This window comes from Trichechus manatus, unplaced genomic scaffold (genome assembly GCF_000243295.1).
Source record: "Trichechus manatus latirostris isolate Lorelei unplaced genomic scaffold, TriManLat1.0 scaffold00058, whole genome shotgun sequence".
Lineage (NCBI taxonomy): Eukaryota > Metazoa > Chordata > Mammalia > Sirenia > Trichechidae > Trichechus > Trichechus manatus.
In genome coordinates, this window is record NW_004443994.1 from 2,567,051 (window position 1) to 2,586,540 (window position 19,490).

The 19,490-nt window shown below is 34.9% G+C and overlaps 1 protein-coding gene and 1 long non-coding RNA gene across 7 annotated transcripts in view; both read left to right on the plus strand.

Annotated features, from left to right (window-relative positions):
• PKN2 (protein kinase N2) overlaps positions 1–19,490 on the plus strand; it is a 178,065-nt gene that overhangs the window by 76,269 nt on the left and 82,306 nt on the right. For 3 of the 6 annotated variants that reach the window (XM_023733358.1, XM_023733359.1, XM_004378713.2), the window contains exon 3: positions 12,986–13,140. In XM_023733358.1, coding sequence (XP_023589126.1) covers positions 12,986–13,140 — 155 coding nt within the window. Of the gene's footprint in view, positions 1–2,912; positions 2,990–11,804; positions 11,894–12,985; positions 13,141–19,490 lie in introns of those variants that run through there. The other 3 variants (XM_023733360.1, XM_023733361.1, XM_023733362.1) reach the window with 3 other exon arrangements.
• LOC111820996 (uncharacterized) lies at positions 16,297–18,950 on the plus strand. The gene is made up of 2 exons (XR_002824478.1): positions 16,297–17,086; positions 17,881–18,950. It is a non-coding gene; the product is annotated as an uncharacterized LOC111820996 (long non-coding RNA).

Below are 19,490 nucleotides of genomic sequence, written 5' to 3' on the forward strand. Positions count from 1 at the left end.
AGCTCAGTAGCTCTATCGGTAGGTGCCCAGAGACACCCCACTCCGCAGAAAGCCTCATGCACATGGGCACTCAGCTCTCTCGTTCCGTGGGTCGGCAAGCCTAGCTCCACCAATAAGTACCCAGAGGCACCCCACTCCACCAGGAAGCCTCCTGCGCATAGGCACTCAGCTCTCTCGCTCCGTGGGTTGGCTCCAGTGCCGCCTTGCACTGGTCTCCTGGTTCTGCTGCTGTTGGTTCTCTGCTGTTGCTGGTCCTCTGTCACTGCCGCACGTCTATCCATTCACAGTTTTAGAACCACTTCCACATTTTGGGTATCTGTTAGAGCAGCACCCCACTCTCTCGGTACCAAATTCTGTCTTAGTCATCTAGTGCTGCCATAACAGAAATACCACAAGTGGATGGTTTTAATGAAAAGAAGTTTATTTCCTCACAGTCAAAGTAGGCTAAAAGTCCAAATTCAGGGCGTCAGCTCCAGGGGAAGGCTTTTTCTCTCTGTCGGCGTTCTTCTCTTCGGTGTTCCCCCGGACTAGGAGCTTCTCTGCGCAGGGACCCTGGTCCAAAGGACACGCTCTGCTCCCGGCACTGCTTTCTTGATGGTATGAGGTCCCCCATTTGTTTGTTTTTGTTTTTTAAGTCTAGAAGAGCAGACTTGCTTATTTTGTGCAACTAGAGGTTAACTTCGTCTCAAGTTGATGTTTTTGTTCACCTGTATTTGGTAATACTAAAATCTGGCATTGTGTTAATTTCCTACGAATCAATACTAATCCACCTCTACCAGCCTGGTCTAAAAGAAATGGCTGGGGCTTCTGGTTCTGTTAATATAGTAGATTATATCATTTGAAAATGTTCTCATTAAAAAATCCTAGAAACTCTATAGATAGACTATAATTAACATTCTTTTAAATGTATAGTTTAGCCCATGATAAAGGAAATGAAATTCCAGCATTTGCAAACACCTGGCAGGGATGTGGGAGCCTGTAGATTATTGGTTTTGCTAATATAGGTGTTTGAGTTCTAGCAGCCACATTAAGATAGGGTCCTTTCTTCTCCCTATAAAGCCATCCAGAGATATAGTCATATGATAAGAAAGCTTGAAATTGGATTACATGCATAGTGCACTGCCCTCTCCCCCATCCCCAGCTGCAAGTTTTTGTTTTTCTTCCTTAACTTCCCCTTTGTTTTAGGTAAGAGAAAAGAAGCTTGAGCATTAGAAATTAGTCAGACAGTATCAGGTACGTAGGGATTGCAGGTATCTTCTACCTATGTAATTTATGGTTTTTTGTATGACGTTGAATTTTGTAGGTAATTATCTTTTCTTGAGTTACTTTTGGTGAGTTGTAGTTTTTTGAGATATTCTCCATTTTGTGTAATTTTCAAATTTACTGACAGTTTAGAATATCTGTATGTTATTCATTTGAAGTCATCAAATATCTACAGTAATGTTTCCTCTTTCTTTCCTGATATTAGTATGTTCTTCATTTTTTTCCCTTGAACATTTTTTCAGGGTTTGTCATATCATTAGTTTGTCCTCTATCAGAAAAGATTGTTTTTACTGATTCTTTTATGTATTTGTTTCTATTTTACTGGTATCTGCCCTTATCTTTATTATTTTCTTCCTCCCATTCTCTCTGGATTTATTTTGTTCTTTTTCTGAGACAGATGCTTAGTGCTTTAATTATTCAGTTTTCTTTTCTAAAATATACATTCAAGGTTTATGAACATTCCCTAAATATTGCGTTAGCTGCATCACACACAAGTTTTGATATATTTTAGGTATCATTCAGTTCACAGTATTTTATAATTTTTAATAATCCATGAGTTATTTAAACATCTTTCTTAATTATTAACCATATGAGGATTTTCTGGTTATCATTTACTGATTTCAAGCATAATTAATTACACTGTGATTCTTTGAAATCTGCTGAAATTTCTTTGTAGCCAAATATGTTACCAAGTTTTAAAAATATTGTATGAGCTTAAAAAAGAACGCATATTCTTCAGTTGTTGGGTATCGTATTCTTTATATGTTTATAGATGAACCATTTAATTGTATTGTTAGAAGCTCCAATATCCTTACTGGTTTTTTGTCTCTTGTTCTATTAATTACCAAGAACATTGTGTTAAAATTTAGTGGAATTTGGATTTGTTGCTGTTGTTGCTGTTGTTGTTAGGTGCTGTCGAGTCAGCTCCAATTCATAGTGACCCTGTGTACAACAAAATGAAACACTGCCCCATCCTGCGCCATCCTCACAATTGTTGTTATGCTTGAGCCCATTGTTGCAACCACTGTGTCAGTCCGTCTTGTTGAGGGTCTTCCTTTTTTTTGCTGGCCCTCTACCAAGCATGATGTCCTTCTCCAGAGACTGATCTATTCTGATAACATGTCCAGAGTATGTGAGATGTAGTCTTGCCATCCTTGCTTCCAAGGAGCACTCTGGTTGTACTTCTTCCAAGACAGATTTGTTCGTTCTTTTGGCAGTCCATGATATATTTAGTATTCTCTGCCAGCACCACAGTTCAAAGGCATCAATTCTTCGGTCTTCCTTATTCCATTGTCCAGCTTTTTTGCTTTATGTGCTTTGCAGCCAGAGATGGTTATGTATTATTCTAAGGAGGAAACAATTCCTTAACAGAACCCCTTTTCAAGCTAAATTCCCATCCAGTATAGAGTGATAGCTTTAAATGGTCGTTTATCTTCTCTCTTAAAGAATAAGGATTTTTGGTAACTTCTTATCACAGAAACTCAAAACAAATCTGCCACCAAAAGAAATTAAAGAACCTTGAGACTCAGAAGTAAGGCCACCAGGATCTCGGGAAGGCCCCATTCTCTATGTAGGAATGTGGTGGAATGAGATCCTTTTGATACGTCTACAGGGTGTTTTGTTCCTCTGGTTTCAGAGAAGCGTACATGACAGCACGAGGGGAGAAAGGAATGGGGGCCCCAGCGATAGTGGGACGTGCAGCGCGAGCAGGCCTCAGGTTTGGCAGGTAAGGCGAAGTAGAGATGGCAGAAAGTAGGCAGAGATGGGCGGACCAGCGCTTCCTGACTGGAAGTGGTACTCCAGCAGTTTCTGGCTCTGGGCGGTAAAGCCTGTGCTGTTTCCGGCTATGTGGCATGTAAGAAGCTTGAGCTATCTGGCTACTGCCTCCAGGAATAGTGAGTTTGGTTTTCACAGGGACACTACTATCCTTCATTAAAATATAACGTAACCAGTAGATCCCGGAATAGGCTCACAAACCCCAGGGCACCCCGGAGAAGCCCCGGCCTGGCGTCCCGGACCGTGGATCTCCGCGGCCCCCACCCCCGTCTGAGGCTGGCGTCAGCTGCGCAGGGTAACAGCCGGAAGCTCCCCTCCACCCGGACTTCTGCTGGGTTTGCTGGGGTTTTTTGTCAATTTTTGCTTTATGTATTTTGCGGCCATGTTATTGGGCAGCTACAAATTTAAAATGACACATCTTTCTGGAGAACTGAACTTTTTAATCGTTGTGAAATGACTAATAATCTTTTGGCCCCAAAGTATTTTTGTTATTAATATAGCTTGTAGGGTGGGGTATAGTGATTGCATGAAATATCTTTTTTCCATCCATTTATTTTCAACTTGTTTATATCTTTATGTTTTAGATATGTTTGTTTTAATTAGCATATAATCAAAAAACCAAACCTACTGCTGCGGAGTGAGTTCTGACTCATAGTGACCTTATAGGACAGAATAGATCCGCCCCATAGGGTTTGTAATATGGAAGCGGATTGCCGACGTCTTTATCAACCACCAACCTTTTGGTAGCAGCTGAGCACTTCACCACTGTGCCACCAGGGTCCCTCAATTTAACATATACTTGGGTTTTATGCTATTTTTACCCAGTCTTATGATCTTTGTCTTTAATTGGGATCATTTATCCGTTATATTTAAATAATTAAAGATATATTTGGGTTTATGTTTAATATTTTTATTTTTAACTTTTTTCTACTTTTTATTTTTCAGTGGCTTTATTGAGATATAGTTCACATACCATACAATTCACCCACTTAAAGTGTACAATTCAGTGTTTTTAGTATGTTTACAGATATGTGCAACCATCAGCACAATTTTAGAACATTTTCATCACCTCATAAAGAAATCCTGTATGGTTTAGCTGTCATTTCCCTAATCCTTCCCCCAACTCAGCCTCCCACCCTAACCTCAGGTAATAATTAGTCTACTTTCTGACCCTACAGATCACCCTGTCCTGGACATTTCATATGAATGGAATCTTACAATATGTAGTCTTTTGTGCCTGAACTCTTGTACTTAGCGTGTTTTCAAGGTTCTCCCATATTGTGTCTTGTATCAAGACTGCATTCCTTTTTATGGGCAAACTGTATGGATATACCACATTTTGTTTATCTATTCATCAGTTGATGGATTTGAGTTGTTTTTACCTTTTGGCTATTATGAACAATGCTGATTATAAGCATTAGTGTACAAATTTCTGTGTGGGCATATGTTTTCATTTCTCTTGGGTATATTAGCTAGGAATGGAATTGCTGGGTCATGTGATAACTGTGTTCATTCCTTTGAAGAGCTGCCAGACTGTCTTCTAAAGTGGCTGAATCATTTTATATTGTACCAGCAGTTTGTGGGGTTCTCATTTCTCCACATCTTTGCCAGCACTTAATATTATATGACCTTTTCATTCTAGTCATCCTAATGGATATGAAGTGGTATCTCATTGTGGCTTTGATTAGCATTTCTTTGATGACTAATGATATTGAATGTAAAACTGTCTATTCACCCCTTGCCCCTTTTTAAAAAGGTTTCTTTTGCTTTTTATTATTGAGTTGTAAAACAACTTTATATATCATGAATACAGGTCTCTTTTCAGGTATCTGATTTGCAAATATTTTCTCTCTTTCATGGTTTGTGTTTTCACTTTCTTGATGGTGTGTACTTTGAAGCAAAAAAGCTTTTAATTTTGGTGAAGTCCAGTTTATCTATTTTTTTCTTTTGTTGCTCATGCTTTTGTTGTCATATCTAGAGCTGTCTGCCAAATCCAAGATTATAAAAGTTTACTCTGTTTTTTAAAGAATTTTATAGTTTTAGCTCTTCCATTTAGGTTTTTGATTCCTTTTAAGTTAATTTTTGTATATGATTTGAGGTAAAGTCCAACTTCTTTGTTTACACGTGCCTATCCAAAGTAATACTCATCTCATAAAGTGAGTTGGTAAGTATTCCCTCCTCTTCTGTTTTTGGAAGAATTTGTGAATGAGTGATATTCTTTTTTAAATGCTTGATAGAATTCAGTGGTGAAGCTATCTGGGCTTTTCTTTGTGGATAGTTTTTTTAAACAATTATTAATTCAGTGTCTCCACTTGTTACAGATCTATTCAGATTTTCTGTTTCCTCAAGTAAGTTTTGGTAGTTTACATCTTTCTGTGACTTCGTTAAATTCATTCAGAGTTTTTAAATTTATTAGCATACTTTTTTTTTGTAGTATTCCTTTATAATCCTTTTTATTCCTGTAAAGCCGGTAGTAACATCCCCTCTTTCATTTCTGGTTCTAGTAATATGAATCTTCTCTTTTTTTATCCTCATTAATCTTGCTAAAAGTTGTCAAATTTGTTGATCTTTTAAAAAAAATCAACTTTTTATTGATTCATTTTCTTTTTTGCTTTTTTTACTCTTCATTAGTTTCTGCCTTAGTCTGCTTCATTTCCTTCCTTTTGCTTGCTTTTGGTTTGGTTTGCTCTTCTTTTTCCAGTGCCTTTAGGCAAAGTTAGATTATTTGAGATCTTTCTCCTTTCTTAATATAGTCATTTCCTGCTATAAATGTTCATCTAAGCTCTGCTTTAGCTGTCTCACATGGATTTTGATATGTTGTATTTTAATCTCAAAATATTTTCTGATTTCCCTATTGATTTCTTCTTTGACCTGTTGTTATTTTAGAAGTGTTGTTTAATTTCCACGTTTGTGTTTCCCAAATTTTTTCCTGCTGATTTATTTCATTATTTTATTGATTTGCATAGTGATCATTTAAAGTTACTCACATATTAACCGCTTTCTGTGTTCTTCATTACTTATTTCTCTTTTGACCTACCAACTTTATCACTTTTTTTCCTGAAGTAACATTCGTTGACATTTTTTAAATGAGTTTATGCTTATGACAAATTCTTTCCATCTTTGTGTGATAATATTTTTGTAATGTTTTATTTTACCCTCATTCCTGAAAGATATTTTGACTGGGGCTATATTCTAAGATTGGTAGCTATGTCCTTTAACATAAAGAAACTATCATTCTACATTTCAACTTTCATTGTTGTTGAAAAGTCGTTTGTCAGTCTAACTGTTGCTCCTTTGAGAGTACCATTTCTCTGACTGTTCTTAAGATTTTTTCTTTGTCTTTGAGTTTCTCAAGTTTTACCATGATGTGTCCAGGTGTGAATTTCTTATTTTCTATTTATTCCTGCTTGGAGTTGATTTGATTTATTGAATCTCTGGATTAGTATCTTTCATCTTTGTGGTAATTAGCTCTTCATATAATGTCTTTGAATCATTGTTTTTTTCCACTGAAACCTCAATAAGATAAATGTTTGAACTTTTTTCTGTCCTCTGTATCTCGTTTTCCTAATAATTTGCTAAATGTTTGGTGAAAATATTCACAACATATATATTTTTCAACAATTTTTACATGTGCACTTTATGGACAATGGTTGTGTACTTCACATTGTGTCATTCTCCCTAGCTCTATCCATATCGTTTCACCTTCACTCAGACTCTTTGCACCTTAAAAGTTCTCATCTTTGTTTTAGAGTTACTGTTGTCCATTTGATCTCATATAGATAATTCTTTAAAAGAGTGCAGTGCTCAAGGTGAACATTCTTTATTAAATGAACTAAATCCCCAACGATTGTGAGGGTGACACAGGACTGGGCAGTGTTTTGTTCTGTTGTACATAGGGTCACTGTGAGTCAGAACCAACTGGACAGCACTTAACAACAACAACATGACAAAGAAGGTCGTAGCTCATGGAGGCAGTTAGACCTGCGGTCTATTTCCTTGTCCAGTTCCAGGGTCTCCTCCTTTCTCTGTTGCTCCAGGCTAATAGATACCAATTGTTGTCTCTTGTATGGCTGCTAGCAATCTTCAAAGACCCCAAGCACTACTCAGTGAACTAGGAGTTAGAGTAGAAACTCTAAAACAGTATTAGGCCAGTTGACCAGACGGGCCCACAAAACCATGACCCTAAACCTTTGAACCAAGAAAACGAGTCCCATGAGTTGTTTATTTGTACCTATGTAGTATCAATAGCTCCTGCAGCCTTTTCTGGGGAGGCGGGGACTGCTGATTTTGTTGTAAAATTATATATAACATTCTGTTCGCCATTTCACACTTTTTTTTCCTGGTTTGCAGCTTATTGATATCAGTTACAGTAGTCAAGTTATGTATCCATTACATTTAGTTGATGCCAATTTTATGAGCATCACCATAGACAAAAATTCAGTATTTCCCAAAGAATGATTCTCCTTCTCCCTCCCTCCTTTTCTGTATCTCTTAATCTATCATTTTCCATCTCTGTCTTTCCCTGTTCTTTTCAGCGTTCCTGTTTTCAGTATGAATGTACTATTTTTCATCTATTAAAATAGCTAAGAGCAAGTACTTTCACTCATTATGCTTGTAATCTCAGGGAAAACAGACATGAAAGGAGTTCATTATAATATTGTATAATACATATTTCAGGAGAGCAAGTATGCTTTGAAGATACATTAGAGGAACACTTAATCAGACTGGGGTATGGTTAGGGAAGATTTTGTGAAGGAAGTAATTCCTAAGCCGAGTTAACAGCAGTATGGAGGAAGATAGGTGCACTGTATTTTTTGGAAATAGCAAGATGTAGATTTTTAAACCAAACAGAATTTGACACAGAAGTAGTAGTGGAAAATTGGCTTAGAGCTAGACTTTAGATGTCTAGCTATGAAGCTAGGACTTAATTTGGTAGACACAAGCCATTAAAAAGATTTCAGTGGAGGAACGTGTTAATCTTGTCTGCTTCCATCTTAAAGCAGAATGATTTATATTGCTTAAATGTGTGTAAAGACACAATTTTATAGGCTTATCTCTGATGCTTTGTCTTCCATAATTTAGACATGCATAAAAGCTCTTTGATCTCATATATAAAGATTAAAGCAAGTGTACTGGACTTATATAACATACATTTTAAATTGTATAGTAATGTTTAGAAGGTTAGAAGTATGCAAAATTTTTTGTAATACCCAAAAACTGTTTTTGGGTAATTACAGCAATAAATGAAGCATATGGAAATTTATTATCAGTCTTAATCGTGGTGCACAGTGTACTTAAGTGACAAAATACCTACTTAAGAGTAGATTTGACATTTTTTTCTCATGATTTAATAGCAGTTTTTTTGAGTGGAAAAATAATTTTCATCTTACAGAGTTTTTTAAAATTGTTTTTTAGAATAGAACATCAGTGGGGAGTTTTGTTTTGAAATATGTTTCATAATGAAGAAAAGAGGTTGACAAATATACTGGCAACCATGTTTTATAGTACTGTAACTTACCATAACCTACAAAGAACAAAATTGAAGAGAAAGTAGTGAGTGGAAAACTGGCTAGAAAGAAAAATAGGTGAAATCCCAGGAAGATAGCAAAGTGTTTCTCTAATTTCTAAATGAAAAAAAAAAGTGGGTTTAATAAAACAAGACATGTCTAAGGTTAAATTTCTCCTTGACATACTCTTTTGTGACCTTTGCAAATTACTTCACTTTTCTGAGTTTAAGAATTTTTATTTGTAAAATAAGGTAATATTGCAAACCTTTTTGAGTTCTATGCAGACTAAATGAGCAGAAATATCAGCTGCTTAGCTGAGCTCTGACATATAACTTACACTTTTTTTTTTTCCCCCAAGTTTCACAGTGTTTGTTGATAGATACAAGTATATAAAGTCAGGGCATGAACATGACTTGATAAATTAAGTAGACTTAATTTCTATACTGTAATAAAAAGGACCAATTAAAATTCTCACCATTTGTTTCACACCCACAAAAACCACTTCAAGAGCATTAACGATCTCTCAAAACTGATCAGGGGAGCCATGTTTCTTTTAAAAAGGCCTGTGCAATTGCCTAGGCTCAAGGATATTAAAATCCAGCACATAAAGCCCATTGATGCTCTTATCCATTCCCTACCTCTGGAATGGGAGACTTTTAATTTATTTTGAACACACGAACACATTTGTACATTAAAACATTCCACTTTCTCCAGAAAAGTTGCCATTTCTTTTACGTAAGAATCAGAACTGTAAAAGTTTCTCACATCAGCTCCTGAAATTGCTTGAAGGAATTGGTGAAGCCCCTTCCCAATCCATGGTGACAACAGTGATGGGTGATTATTATAGCTAACATTTATTGAGCCATTACTGTGTGCTGAAATTGCTCTAAGTACTGTACAGGTTTTATTTCTATAATAACCCCCTATTTATAGCTGTGGAAACTACAGCACAGAGATGTTAAGTATGTAATTAAGACTGTACCAATAAGTAGCAGTGACAAGATTTTAACCCAGCCATTGTGACCTCAGAATCCAGGTTATTAACCATTTTCTTATTTCTGTGTTTCTGTAATCCTTATTAAACATGATGGCATAGTTTTTCATTAAAAAAAAAAAAAGTTGTATGTAATACAATAGAGGGTCAGCGAAAGAGAGGAATACCCTCAGTGAGATGGACTGACAGAGTGACTGCAGTGATGGGCTCAAGCATACCAACGATTGTGAGGATAGCACAGGACTGGACAGTGCTCCATTCTGTTGGACATAGTGTCACTATGAGTCGGAACCGATTTGATGGCACCTAACAACAACAACATATAATACAATGCTATTACAAATTTGTACACTATTAGAATCAGTGGGTTTTTAAATGTCACAGTACAACGTCCTGTAAAGTATAGAAATTTCTTATATATCATCTCTAAAAGATAGTCATCTAGCTTCTGCATAAATATATCTAGAGACTGGGTTTTATTACATTTTAAGGCAAACCATTTCGTTGTTAAATTGTCTAAAATGTAAGGAATTTATCTTATGATAAATTTTTGCCCTCACTACTTTTACCCATTGATTCTAATTTTCTGCCCTTTAGGAAAATAGTAAATATACAGCTTCTTTCACAGACAAATGTTTAGACAGGAATCATTTCTTCTTCTTATCTTAGGCTAAACACCATCAACTATTTTACAAACAGGACATTTCCATACTCTTCTCGACTGAGAGGCTTTTCTACTTTTTCTGGCTTTTTCTACTTTTTCTAGTTTTAAAAAATGAGCTCACTGTAAGCTATACTCATATACCAAATTCTGTGTAATTTAGATTTCTAACAAAAATATTGTATCATTTATGTATAAACAAAAGAAAAGGAAAAAGGGGAAACAAAATATTCCCAGAACTGAATACACTTAACTGTTCAGTGAATGTTATAAAGTGCAGTTCATTTATGGATTCAGCAGAGGTACAGTTGTGCTTACTAGAGCAGCTACTGCTAGTTAGTATTTATTGAACATTTGCTGTACACCATGCTCTTTTCTAAACACTTTACACATAATTTATTTAGTCATCACAGTAATCCTATGAGGTAGATGCTGTTAAGTAACTTAATCAATATTACATGGTTGATAGTGTCAAAGCTGAGATTCAAACCCAGGCACTCCTAACCCACTGTATTATATATGTTAAGTAGTTCTTTGGTGATCTAATCTGAGAACCTGTCTACCTTTTATAACACTTTTCTATAAGAATATGTTACTTAGAAAATGATCTTGTGGACAGCTCATTTGTAATTTGATGAATTCAGTGAAAATAGAAACCTTTCCTGAACTGAATCCCAGCTAATAACTCTGTGACTTTACCTGTTTCCTGATATGTAAAATGTGGATAATATCAGTTTCAAAATACTATTTTAGGGATTAATATCTATCTATACACACACATTCATCTATGTGTATGTGTCTGTATAGTTATACTGTTATATATGTAAGTATACATAGTCTAGTATAGTTGCATACTAGGCCATTAAATATCAAAGAAGCAGCATAACACAATTAAGAGAATAGACTTCAGAGCAGAACTGACTGAGTTTAAATCCAGATTCTGCTATTTACTAGCTGTATGACCCTGGACAAGTTTCTTAACCTCTCTGTGCCCTAGTATTCTCATCTGTAATATGAGTGTAATACTCATCATGTGGCTGTTTATGAGGATTAATGAGTTGATATTTGTAAAGCACTTAGATCAGACTTTGTGCCTAGTAAGTTATATATAAATGTTGGAATATTATTACTTTACATCATTACCTAACATAGCATCTGTATTTTTATAAATTCATTAAAAATTATGTTTGTACACTTGTGAATTAGTAATTTTTTTAAACAAATTTAGAACTTAGACATGAAATATGTTTGTCAAAACCAGTTAGTTAAAAATCACCTTATATTACAGAGGAGAGGTGGCAACCCTGAAGAAAAAAGGTTAAGTAATTTAGAGTTTAGACATTTTGCCAGTGATGACTAGGTTTGTTATCACCTGAACCAGGTCTTAGTACCCTAATCTAGTTTTTTTTTTTTTTTTTTTTTTTTTTAAGTAAGGGACCTAGTGTGGATAAAACACAAAATAATGAACTTCATTATGAGGAATTTTAGTTACAGGGTAGAATTATTATAAGTGTTTCAACCATATTGAGTTACCCAAAATAATTAGAGTCCTTTTTGAAGTTTTTATTTATTTATTTTATGGTTTTATGTTTGTGTTTTTTAGGAGCATTGCAATATGCTTTATGAGAAACCATGGACTTGAATTTTTGTCTTCCTGTATCACCTTCCCCCCATCACTTTGGTATACATCCAGTCAGTATCTTTGAAACATCTTCCATTGTGATTGAATACCCTAGTAGTAGAAAAAAAAGTGAAGACTTGAATGCTTATGCTTGGGAGTTATTAGTAATTAATCCTAACAGTATATTCCTACCTTCCTTAGTTCTGTTCATAAAGAATTACTTTAGTGGATTTTATGTAATAATCTATATGCCTCGTTCTCTAATCAATCTGTAATAAGGGAATTTAGTTTAGTTGTTAAATAGACTAGTCAAATTGATTTGATCTAATTTAAAAATAATAGTACAAGCACTCCCCGGGTTATGAACAAGATCCCTTTCTAAGCGTGTCTTTAAGTTGAATTTGTAGCTAAGTTAGAACAGGTGCATACAATTCTTATTTAGCCTTACCCTAGTGCAAGAAATGAGCTCTGGTGGTGCAGTGATTAAAGCACTCAGCTACTAACGAAAGCTCAGCGGTTTGAACCCACCAGCTGCTCCGAACCCACTAGCTGCTCCGTGGGAGAAATAACGTGGCAGTCCGCTTTCGTAAAGATTTCCAGCCTTTGAAACCCTATGGGGCTATTCTACTCTGTCCTATAGGGTCATTGTAAGTCAGAATTGACTCCAGGACAATGGGTTTGGATTTTTGGTTTTAGTGTAAGAAAAGGCTCAGCGTCTTTTTAAAGACATAAAAGCTGCATGTGCAGCAAATGAAGGTGATTATGATAAAGAATTTGTTGTGAGTTGGTTCACTTGTTTCAGAGTGAAGGCAGATTTACATAACATTAAAAGGCAAATATGAGTTGTCCATAAGTTGGACATTTGTAACCTGGGGACTTACTGTATAAGAAAAGACTTTGGGCATCATCTGATTCAGCTTCCTACTCAGTGTAATCACTTCTGCAGTATCCCTGACAGATGGTTCTACAACTATACTGCAGTATTTCCTTTGCTTGAGTTGGTTGAATTCTTGAATTATCTGAAACCATAAGGAGGTTCCATTTAGGTGACTTCATCCTCATCTCAAATCCTGTAATCCTTTGTTTTTTGAAAATACTATCTTCGAATTTTAAACAACAGTTAGGCCTAATTAAGTAACTTTAACATAATGTTTAATTTACAGATTGCCCAAGGACTCCAGATACTCCAAATAATGACCCTCGTTGTTCTACTAGCAATAATAGATTGATGGCCTTACAAAAGCAATTGGATATAGAACTTAAAGTAAAACAAGGTGCAGAGAACATGATACAGATGTATTCAAATGGATCTTCAAAGGTAAGTACTGTAAAGAAATGTAAGTGTATATTTGAAATTATTTAAGTAGTCTAAGTGAACCTAATTTGTAAATTGAGTATATATCCTCAAAACCCCATTGCTGTCAAGTCAATTCCGACTCATAGCGACCCTATAGGACAGAATAGAGTTGCCCCATAGGGTTTCTAAGGAGCGGATGGTGGATTCGAACTGCCAAGCTTTTGGTTAGTGCCGAGCTCTTAACTACTTTGCCACCAGGTCTCCCTTGAGTATAGTGATGAAATAATTATTTTCTCAGTTTTGTAGCTTGAAACCCAATCCACAGACTTTAATGCTTTAGTTTTTTGCTTAAAAGGCATAAATAATATCCTAAAATCAGTATATTTTAATATGAACTATAAAATAATATTTGATCATGCCACAGTTACTTTGTGAAAAAGTTATATGAAACGCAGCCTTTACTAGTAACATTCAGCTCCTTCAGATATTTTATGGTCTCTGCTATTTTGGATATATGCTTTGGTATTTATTTTGAGCCATACAAAAACACATTAATGAATGTGTTGCAGGACTTCTATTATTATAACTTCAGAAGTTATTACATTAAAAATTAGTGTTCTAAAGCTGGATTAGATATTTAGTGTTACATAGAATGATAAATTCTTATTTATATTAGATTGAGTTGAAAATTAAGAGGTGTCTGATCTCATTTTAGCCAGAGCTAGTGAGCTATAACTGAAGTTTGAAGCTTTGCCTCCAGGTAGAGGCTGAATGAAGTAACATTATTTAAAAGAGAACTGATTGTAATTTGGAAACCAGATTCTTTTATTATTTTTATGTTTATTTTACTTTGTGAAAGTAAATATTACTTTCTTAAACTTTATTACTACAATAATCAGTATTTCTGTAATTGTTTAGCCTCAGCAACTTTCTTATCTGAGTTTTTAAATGTTATCATAATGATTGCCACATAAAATGCCCTCAGTAAATGGTAGTAATTATTATTTTGTTATAGTCCAATACATGGCTTATATGTATTTTATCCCATTTAATGTTTAAAACAACCCTGGACAAGAAAAGGAGCAGTGATAATTCTTACTTTGTAGATCAGGTAATTGAATCTGAGACATTAAATGATTGGCCTTAGGTCATTTACTTAGTAAAGAATCCCCAAATCTATATCTCCAACTGTGGCCTACCTCCTAAGCTCTAGTGCCATATTCCACAATCTACTGGACATCTCCAGTTCCAGGAACTTCAATTAAGTTTGTCTAATACCAAACTAATTATCTTTCCCCCTTACATTTCCTTTCCTTGTTTACTAGCACTGCCATCTGCCTACTCTCTTAATTTGAGAAACCTAAAAATTTTCCTTGATCATGAAACTCTCTTCATACCCTTATTCTATCCTCAGCTCACCTACTACTCACTCCCAATTAAATCAGTTAACCTCCATGGCCTTGATTGTACTTCATAATTGTTTTTCATATCTCTCTTCCTCTTTATGTCATTAGTTCAGGTCCTTGTCATCTTTCAACTGGAGTATTATAGTAGCCTGTACTTTAATTTTTCTGCTTCTGATAACTCTCTAATATGTGGGGTTAGGGTTGGGACGGGGACTTTGGAATCCAACAAACCCGTGTTCATAATGCAGTCTTTCACTTACTAGCTGTTTGTCCAGTCTGGGTCTCAGCTTTTTCAAATGTATAATTAAGATACTAATATCTGCCCTGTAAGATTATATGGTTGTTATGAGGATTAGAGATGACTCATGTAAAACACCTAGCACAGGGCTCAATAAGCAATGGGAATGTTTGCTGATGCTATTATTTTTAGCTGACATGAATTTTCTTTCTCGATATGTGAAAATGAGTGTATTTCTTATTAATCTTTTAACAGCTTTTCATTACTAATAGTAGTAACTTTTCTGGTGCTCAAACTTCTGTTGAGTATCGGTTTAAAGTATAGACGTTTTCCTCTTAAAATACATATTTATGCTCTTAAGAACTATCTATACGGTATAAAATTGACAACAGCAATTCAAAAGATTAGATAGGAACTTTATGGGGCAGTGAGTTTATGTTAATGGTGAAGGAACAACTCAGAAAATGAGGTTGAGAATGGTTGCACAACTTGAAAAATGTAATCAATGTCACTGAATTGTACACGTAGAAACTGGTGAATTGGTGTATGTTTTGCTATGTATTCTCCTCAACAACAACAAAATAAGTAAAAAATTTAAAAAATGCATACACACTGTATCTGCATTATTCATAGATTCCATATTTGCAAATTCACCTGGTTGTTTAAATGTCTTTGTAACCCCCAAATCAGTACTTGTGGTGAGTTCATGGTCATTTACAGACATGTGTAAAATAGAAAAAATTTGAGCCACCTGATGTACATGTTTCCAACCAAAGTCAAGCAAAGCCTTCTTGTTTTAGCTCTCATACTGTAAACAAGTATTCTTTTCACGGTCTATTTAGTGACATGTTTTTCAAATTTTTGTGCTTTTTGTTGGTGATTTCACTGTTTAAAATTGCCTTCAAGTGTAGATTGTGGTGTGCCTTATGGAGAAAATACGTGTATTAGATAAACTTCATTCAGGCATTTGTTATAGTGCTGCTGGCTGTGAGTTCACTGTTGATGCATCAACAGTATATATTGAATAAGATGTCTTTAAAACAAACACATAAAACAAGGTTATGTATTGATCAGTTGACAGAAATGTTGTGACCAGAGGCTCACAGAAGGCTAATCCCGTATTTCCCCTAGGAGCAGTGGTTCATTATTTTCTCGTTGAGTGTTCATGGCAACTTTATAGAACATAACTACCATGAATAACAAGAATTGCCTTTTATATACATAAACACATTGCTTTGCATTCAGTTTCTTAAAGCTAGGTTAAGAATGTCTGATGTATTAAATATTGTCCAAATTGTGATATATGAGGACTTTTTGCACTATGACCCTAGTACTAGTTTATAGTTTTATTTTATTTGAATTCTCTGAAGCTGTGAGGCCTCAACCTCTCCTTCCTTCTTGATATGTTTTTCCCAGCTTCCATCGTACCATACTCTCCTGGCTGTATTCCCATTTGTTTAACTATTTCTTCTCAGTATCCTTTACTGGATCTTTTTTTTTTTTTTTTTTTTTAAACCAACATCCTCTCTTGTTTAGAGCAGTGGTTCTTAATCCCTCTGGGGTTACAGACCACTTTGAGAATAGGGTGAAACCTGTGGCCCTATCACTCATCCATCTATCAATATATACACTTAATTTTCCAAAACTTTAAGGGATTCACGAACCCGTCAAACTAATCCATCTACTCCAGATTTAAAAGCCTTACTCCAGAGGGCAGTAGCTTGGTTAATTTAATTTTAAAAAATTAAAATTTTAAAATTTTAATAAATTTTAGAATTGTAATAAAAACTAAAAATCTCAAAGATTGGAGGTCAGTAGTACAGAGAATAATAATTCCACCACCCCGTAATAAATGTTCAAAATTAAGGAAATTGCATCATATCAACCATCATATATGCGTAATACATCAAGTAGAAACAAATGTGTTTCTCTAAAAATAACAGAAAAAAATCCTTCTGAAATATGGTATATAATCCAATTAATTTGACATAAATAACCGTTTAAAAAGCTTATTTATGGCTTACACACATTTCTGTCTTTTCAGCATCTTCTCAAATTTCATTTGGGGTGAGTAGGTGGGCTGTATAACTCGGAGCAAAGATTTTTTTCCCCCTCATTTCAAATTCCTCCTCTACTGAAACAAAAGAAATAGCTAATAACTTTTATTCTGAAATTATTTTTAAAATATCTGTTAAAATATGGAAGAAACATTGATTTAGAGATGCCAGAATCTTTAAAATAAATGAGTTGAGAGTAGAAAGGTGGATTTTATAACGCACGTTTCTAAGAATATTTGGAAATTATTAAAACTATAGAATCTTAGGTTGGAAGGTTCTAGGTAATCATATTCAGTGGTTCCCAATATTTTTTCTGCCCTATCATACCTAAGAAAAAGGACACACTCCCATTAGTAACTATTGCTCCTCATAAGACTGATTTTCAGTTGGGAGTTACATGTTAATACCAGATCCCCACCAGTAAATCTTCAGGTAGGTAACTCACAACGAGAGATGTATCATAGCTAAAAGACAAACCAGATTATTTGTATAAAATTAGGCATTTGGAATTCTGTCATATACGATAATAGAGAATTGTTGAAAGACTTTCAGCAGGGGAAATACAGGATCAAATTTAAAGTTTAGAAAGCTCACATCCATCTTCCTTGGACTTGAATTAATTAGAGAGGGTCAAGTGTATAGGCAGCAAATTTAGTTAGGCTTCTGTAGTAGTCCAGGCTAAACATACTTCATCCCTCTTATAACAGCAATGAAAGCAAAGAAGAGAGAGTCAAGCTATTTAGGTAGAATAAATATGTGGTGTCTGGGTATAAGGAAGAAGGCAGAGTCAAATACAATTTTCATATTGGTTATGTGGGCAGACTGGTGAATGGTGGTGCTTTTCACAAATAGGGAATCGAAGAGGAGGAGCAAATTTTAGGGACAGGGATGATTAATTCAGGTTGGTGGTAAACAGTGGTCCCCCGAATTCAAGGTATTTGGATTCTTTATGATAAAAATTATTATCCCTGCACATGTAATGGCCAGAATTGTTCTTTAAAAATGTGAGTCAAATATTTTCACTCTTCTGCTCAAACTATAGAAAACTATAGAATCTTAGGTTGGAAGGTTCTAGGTAATCATATTCAGTGGTTCCCAATATTTTTTCTGCCCTATCATACCTAAGAAAAAGGACACACTCCCATTAGTAACTATTGCTCCTCATAAGACTGATTTTCAGTTGGGAGTTACATTTCTTTCTCCAATGGCTTCCCCTACATTTAGAACAAAATCCAGAGTCCTTACTCTGACTTATAAGACTCTCTGAGTCACCAAGGATTATCTGTGATTACCTTCTGACTTCATCTCCTAAAATACTTTTATCCACTCTCATTACTCTCTAGGTACACTGGCTTCATGCTTTTCCTCTAGTATACCAGGCACACTCTTACCTTAGGGCCTTTGCACTTGCTATGTCTCTGCCTAGAAATCTCTTTTCCCATATTCTTTCATGGCTTCCTCCCTTTATTAAGGTCTCTACCTTAGCAAATTCTTCACTGTCACCCTATGGAAAATATCAGTCTCTGCCCTCCCTATTTCTTTCACTACATTAACACTATATGAAATTACAATTTACATGATCATTTTCTTTATCATCTATTTCCAGAATTAGAATGTAAATTTCAAGTGGACAGGGACATTGTCTTGTTTATCACTGTGTCCTCCTTACCCAGAATAATACTTACTGTATTGAGGTACTTTGCTACAAATATTCAGTAAATGTTTGTTGAAGGAAGGGATAGTGTTGCACTGTCCATTCATTGTCAGTTAACTTCCCTTGCCCCATGAGTTGCCCATTGTTTTTCTTAGTTCATGACTATGTATTATAATTATTTTCATATTACTCCTTATGTGACTAAGGTGTTCTTACTGTTAATACAAAGATCTGAGGAATGAAATGCGATTATCTTATACTGCTACCCACGGAGTGATGTACTCTGGCATCTCTTTCTTGATGGGCAGTTGTGGCTCTAAGCAGCACCACTGATTTTCAGAGTAATCTCTGAGGGCTTGGTTAAGACATGTTGAAGAGATAACTCCTGTTCACATATTCAGGTAACAAATCAAGCTATTTAATAAAAATGTAGGATTCTTCCTAGTCACATATCTTTTTTTTTTTTTTTTTTAATGCTTCTGAGTGTTTATGTACTTTTTCCTCATTTGGAAATACTTGCCCATCCATTCACATCTTCCATCCCCCAATCCTCATCCTCTAATCTTGGCATATTCCAATCTTATCTGTATTTCAGACCCATGAAATCTGTCTGAATTCCCTCAACTAAAGCTGATTCTACCCTCCTTTGAATTTTTCTTTGGTTACCTTTAAATTTGGGGGGCATTTAATAACTATCTGTATTTTCCCTTGTATTATTAAACTGTAAGCTTCAAGGGGTAGCATCCTAACTAATCAATCTTTGTATTTTCACCGATCTGACATTTAACATACAGAAAGTAAGTCATAAATATATGATGAATAAATACAGATAATGATTGGCTCAGTTATTTCTGAAAGGTATATGTGTGATGTAGTTTTTTTCTGTTTTATTGTTTGTTTTTTTTTTAATATATCCCACTTTGAGTTGCAGGAAAAAATAGTTAATTTTTTATACAATTTTAAAAAATGCAATTTTAAAATATAAAATTTATAAAGTTATTTATATTTAAATATTG